At 39.5% G+C, this 6,000-nt stretch overlaps 2 protein-coding genes across 5 annotated transcripts in view; one reads left to right on the forward strand and one right to left on the reverse strand.

Annotated features, from left to right (window-relative positions):
- Positions 1-3,459, forward strand: part of LOC127789092 (uncharacterized) — a 27,846-nt gene extending 24,387 nt beyond the window's left edge. Inside the window, exon 4 of the mRNA XM_052317869.1 lies at positions 2,805-3,459. Coding sequence (XP_052173829.1) covers positions 2,805-3,273 — 469 coding nt within the window. The 3' untranslated portion in view covers positions 3,274-3,459. The remainder of the gene's footprint in view (positions 1-2,804) is intronic.
- Positions 1-5,666, reverse strand: part of LOC127789091 (polygalacturonase-1 non-catalytic subunit beta-like) — a 27,114-nt gene extending 21,448 nt beyond the window's left edge. The window contains exons 1-2 of one of the 4 annotated variants that reach the window (XM_052317866.1): positions 5,538-5,666; positions 4,101-5,359 (exon numbers count right to left, since the gene is read on the reverse strand). In XM_052317866.1, the coding sequence (XP_052173826.1) occupies positions 4,101-5,359; positions 5,538-5,603 (1,325 nt within the window). In that variant the 5' untranslated portion in view covers positions 5,604-5,666. Of the gene's footprint in view, positions 1-3,478; positions 5,360-5,537 lie in introns of all 4 variants that reach the window. The other 3 variants (XM_052317867.1, XM_052317868.1, XM_052317864.1) reach the window with 3 other exon arrangements.
- Between the last annotated feature and the right edge of the window lie 334 nt (positions 5,667-6,000).

Consider the following 6,000-nt stretch of genomic DNA (forward strand, 5'->3'; position numbering starts at 1 on the left):
ATATATGACATCGACTCCTAAAACAAACATGAAAAAATTCAAAACCATATAAAATTTTAGGACCAATTTTAAAATATAAGAAATGTTTTTGAAAATGGATCAAAATGTAAGAGCTGTGTATATAATTTATCCTTAATTAATATAATTAAAATTATTTTTTAAAACACATCCTAATTTAATGTCGATTCAATCTTTCATTTGACCAAATCATAAACCCCTCCCATTTTCTTGAAAATTTTAAATTAAACTATCTTCATAAAATTAAAATTGAATCAAACTATACAAAATTAATAGATTCAATTTGTTGGGTCGTGACAAGTCTCGATCACCTCTAACAATTAGAATCCCAAAAATAAAGTTTCAAATACATAGAACAACCAATAGAAGAATATTTACATAAACAGAAATAGTAATAAGAATGCAAAAACGAACACAAAATAATTTATCGTGGTTCACTCGTAAATAAGGGCTACATCCACGTTGAGCTCTGGTGAAAAGAGCTCACTGCACTATCTGAAAAAATAGTTATAGGCTCAGAATATACATCTCACTCATTTATTCACTGTACAAACATGAAATCTCTCTAAATATACCCCATAACCACAACAAATACAAATTAGAGGCAAAACCCTAGAAAATCAAAGAGAAAAAGAGCTGTGCAGAGAGCTATCATAAACTAACAAAAATGAAAAAACCCTGAATGGTATAAACAATCGGAGGCTATGTTGTACTGATCTTGAGGAAATGAAAGATATAAATAGGCAAAAGCAGTGGAGAAGATATAATCTAGTAAAGATGAATCGACGACCAAAAGAGCACTAGGCTGAACGACAAGGCAATCGTGCCAATTGAAGAAACGATAGGGGAGGTTGCCATTTTGGCCCTCCAGTTCATGGCTCCCAAAACGCTGTTGTTTTGGGCTGACAAATGGCTTTTAGTCCTCCTTATTCTTCAAAATAGTAGCATATGAAGCTTCACTAAATTCTAACACAATTTAATTTGAATTTTGAACTGCAATATTAATGGAGTTGTAATCAAGTCAAGCTAAACTTTGTTGGGCTTGAGCTTGGTTTGTTAGGATTCTGGTGAGCTCAAGCTAGTTAAGGATTTACAGAGTTTAAACTCGACTCGCTAGGAGTTTATTTTAACATGATAAACGAGATTTTATTAAGTTGAGTTCAATCTTGTCAAAAACTTTTTTTTTAATTAAAGCGATTAAATCTTATTTTTTATAACAAAAATATAATAAACATAAGCATAAATTCTAAAAAATAAATACAATAAAATTATTTAAATAAATATAAACATCCTTATTACAAATACAAAGAGAAATAACCAAATATTAAAATAACAATACAAAATATTTATTTCGCAAATGTAAGAATTTAGTATTGAAAACAAACAACGATTAAATCATCAAACATAGAAATAAACACAAAAATTTTATATAGAAAACCCAAATTAAGAAAAACTATCGGTAGAAAGAATAAAATCTTGCTATGATGATATTGTTACTTCAACAATGATATTGTTTTCTGAATATTGAGTACTTATTTATAAATCTATCACTCTAGATACATACAAAAAAATAATTAATTTATATAAATTTATATTTTGATCAGAATACGAGTCACAAAGATAAATCTTGATAAGTGATAAAGATAAATCTTTAAATGTAGGTGAAGTTTTAAACACAATCAAATTAGATGCTCCAAATATAATTAAATTTAAATTATAGATCATAATTATAACCAGTTCATAAGTTTATTCACAAGCTTTATTTGTGCGTCCAATTGAACCAAATTTTGTCTTGCTCAATGGTTTATAAATCTAAAACTCAAATTTAATTCATTAATAAAACAAATCCACGAAATCTTATTGAGCCGCTGACCTTTGACAGTGGCTATATTACAAGAACACACCAGTCTGGAACGTCGTCTTATCGTATCTGTCATCGTCTCTATACGGTGCAGGTCTATTATTGGTCAAGCTACAACACAGTGAGACGACGGAAACTTTATATTAAAATACAAAAATATCAATATTTCATTAATTTCTAAAGATAATTATAGAATTACATTCTAAATTAAAATTCAGTGAGTATTTGATTACAAATTAAAGTAGTATACAGTGCCGGCTCTGGGCATAGGCTGTCTAGGCAGTCGCCTAGGGCCCTCCCCTCTCCTTTCAAATCTAATAGAATAGCTAGGAGCTCTTTTTGCATTCAAAGGCTAAATTTAAATTTAAATTTAAATAATAGTAAAATCAGCAAGCAGCAGATGTGAGAAAATGGCATTTAATGCATATATGGCAGTGGCAGTGGGCTGCGAATAGGGCAGTGAGTTTAATGTTTTGAAAGTTCATACAAAATTTTAAATATTTTTATATAGTAAAAGAATATAAAATCTCAAGATAGTGGGCTGAATATTTTGAAGTTCTATGCGCATAGAACATTGAGCCGAATGTTTTGAAGGTTCCATAATTTCAAAATATGACAATAGTAGTGGGCTACGCATAGGGCAGCTAAGGTAATTTTGAATATTTTTATATAATAAAAAAAATTATCATATTCATTATATATAATTTTATTATTTTATTTTTAAATATAAAAAATTCATACAAAATTTTACTTAGGGCCCATGAGATCTCAGGGCCGGCCCTGGTAGTATACCTCACAGTGCAATGTTGAATCACCATCATTTATGCTATTTACCCTTCATTTTTCTTCCCAACTGTCCTGTTTACTAGTTTTGCTAGTGGCTAAGACCCATTGTTGTCATGGATGATGATGATGATGCCTCAAGGATATTTTCCAACTTGAGCAAATCTGCAAGACCCGATGCTCCAGCCGACTGCTTCCACCACTTCTTGGCCTTCCATAGCCAAATTACTCGAGAATTAGCCCAGATGATGCCCGCCGACGCCTCCATGGACGAGCACCCAAGCTCCAACTCCAATGCTTTCTTCAATCAGAAGAGGGTTCTGGGGGCACATTTCAAAGCAGCAACAGCTGAGAATGATGAGAACAAGAAACCGGTTTCTTGCAGCCTTGCCAAAGCAATCAATCTGGGGAAGCGGATTGAGAGTGAAGCAGGGATTTGGTTCATGAATTTTCTCGAGAAAGCTTTGGAGAAGGGTCTGAAGAAATCATCCAAAGGAGTCTCTCAGTCGTTGCTATTGAAGGTGATTTATAGGGTGGAAGTTGAGGATCACCCCAGAGCAGCTCACATAGCCAGGAAGCTGAGGATCAAGGCCAATAACCCTCGAGTCTAAACGCTTCAATTTGACTCAATTCTATCAGATTTTTAAGTCACTTATTAATATAGTGAAAAATTTGTGGGTTTTTTTGTATTTTGTAATATTGCCTGTTAATAGCTAGTGACCAATCTGGGTTGGTTGCTCCATCTGATTGGATTTCTCTAGCAATGGTACTGAGTATATCCCGTTATGCCTTGGCTATTTCTCCTTAGATTGATACTTTGGTTTTATTTTCAAATTTTCAAACCCTTTTAGTTTGAGTGGCTTAATCAGCAGTAGTCCAGGCCATGTCATTCTCAAAGATCCAGTGGCAGACCTCAATCTTGCCCGGACCCGAACCCAGAGCCACAAAGGCTCCATGACCCGGACTCCACGCCGACGTGTCCACGTGGCATATGGCAACACCGTGGTTGATCTTGGATTTCGATTTCGGGTCGAGAAGATCCGCTTCGTAGACCCGAACCTGCGGGACCGAGTGACAATAATATAGTAGGTTCGGGAACAGGCTCTGATGACATGAGACCGATTTGGTGAGTTTGCCGCCGTTGATTCCCTTGACCGATCCGATCATCACGTCCTTCCTTGACCCCTCCGTGTTCGCCGTTGTACGGACCATCACGTTCCGGCCGAGCACGGAGACGGCAAAGTCGATCATGTCCTCAGCCGAGCCGACGCAGCGCTTGGTCTCGCCTCGGCTCGGCGCTCTCTCGCACTCGCTCAGCGCCTCCGACAGAATTTTTTCCATGGTCGAGCCCTCGCCGGCGTGGAAGATTCGTTTCAGCTCGGCGAGCTTCGAGGTCGAGAACGGTAATTTCGACCAAATCGACCGGGGCAAAAACGACCTTTTCCGCATTTTATCGCGAATGTCTGGCATTGACATCACAGTCCCAGGCTTCAGCATTTTCTCCCGGAAGAATTTGCCCGGCTCCACCCACCTATTTACAACTTTGCCATTTCCAGTTGCCGCCATTGATGTCAATTCAGCGGAGCTTCTGTTTGTGTAACTGGCGAACGAGACGGCCTTCTTATTCGCATAGTCGGTGAAGTTGTTGGCAGCTCCGTAGATCTTGAATGCGACGGCCTGGCCGGAAGCTCCCTCGCCGTATCCGGCGAAACTCTCGGTCCCTGCAGTGGTGTATTGTCCATAGTTCAGGAAATTGAGTCTCGCCGCGTTCGATTTCTTCCCGTATGACTGGAACGAATCGTCGCCGATATTTGCCAGATCTCTGTAATTCTTGAATGTCTCAATCGGCCGGTTACCGCCTTCGCCGTAATTTTTGAATCTGTTCGCCGGTATATTACCATCCGAGCCGTATGAAGTGAATGTGTCGGTGGCGGCATTCGCCGACTCGCCGTAGCCATTGAAGGACGAGCCCATCACGTTCGAGTGCTCCCCGTAGCTTCTGAACTCATTCTGAGCGGCATTCTCGTTCTTCCCGTAGCTCGCGAAGGATTCAACGCCGGCATTGGCCGTTTCTGTGTATGTAGTGAACGACTGGCTATGTGCGTTTCCGTCGGCGGAATAGGAGGTGAACTGGAGGTTCGGGAGATTGGATCCTTGGTTGTAGCCGGTGAACTCGCCGGCGCCGCCGGTGGCGGCGGCGGCGTATGTGTTGAAAGTCATCCGGTCGACGAAGTTGGAGTCGGGTGCGTAGTTAGAAAACCGCTCCTTGTGAGCCGTCGAGTGACGGCTGTACCCCTGGAACGAGCCTTCTACGACATTCTCTCCGTCGGAGTAGTTCTTGAACGAGTCGACTCCGACGAGCCGGTCGGTGCCGTAGTTTGAGAAGTTCTTGTTGGAATACATGGCGAAGTTGGCGTTCGGGTCGTGCTTCTCCAGACTGGGCGATAGATCGGGGGGGCAGAGCAAGTTCGCGGCGGTACAGAACGAGGAGAGCTGGGAGGAAAGCGCGTTCTGATCGGCGAGTTTGGAGAATCTGGCCGATTCCTCGGCGCTCATTGGCGAGGCCTTGTTGAGAAGGAACCAGGGTTTTGGCAAGTCGCAGGACACCTCTTTCTTCCAGTAACGAATGAGATAGGCCTTGGGAGTAAACGGATTTCCTCCGGCCGTCTTGCCGGAGCTATCGCCGGCGCCGGCAACCTACATTGAGAGACGAAAAACCATGAAACTGCCTTTCCATTACAGACCCAAAAAACAAAAAAAGAAAAATCATAATGCATTACAAAAACGTATTTCCTTTTCTTTCTAACTGTCGGATTGAGGAATGAATGATCACGTGCAAGAAAAGGGTAATCCAAACCAAAGTGAAGTATCTTACATTGAAATTGAAAGATAGGTGGAGGAGGTACAGGAAGAAGAAGATGCAGATGATCGGAGGTCTCATGTGCTCACAGATGGCGAATTCCTACTTCTTAGAGAAAGGCAGAGAGAGAGAGAGAGAGAGTTGGAAGGTTTGGGGGTGATTCCGGCTTGGAAATGGAAGCAACAATTTATACTCATAAGCTGAGGCTAACTTCGCATAATGACACGAAATAGATAAAACGACCCAAATTCTTTTGTTCTTCCCCTTCTTTTTTTTTTTTTATTATCACTGAATTTTTTATTAATTTAATTACATCTATAAATTTATATTCTTGAGTTAATTTAATTTATATATATATATATATATATGAGAGAGACGTAAGGAAGGCATTATACATATATATATATATATATGCTAATGTGCACTGATATATAATGTGCAACTGTAGAGATTATATATATAGAATTTTAATTTTCTA

Source organism: Diospyros lotus, chromosome 13 (genome assembly GCF_014633365.1).
Source record: "Diospyros lotus cultivar Yz01 chromosome 13, ASM1463336v1, whole genome shotgun sequence".
Classification (NCBI taxonomy): Eukaryota; Viridiplantae; Streptophyta; class Magnoliopsida; order Ericales; family Ebenaceae; genus Diospyros; species Diospyros lotus.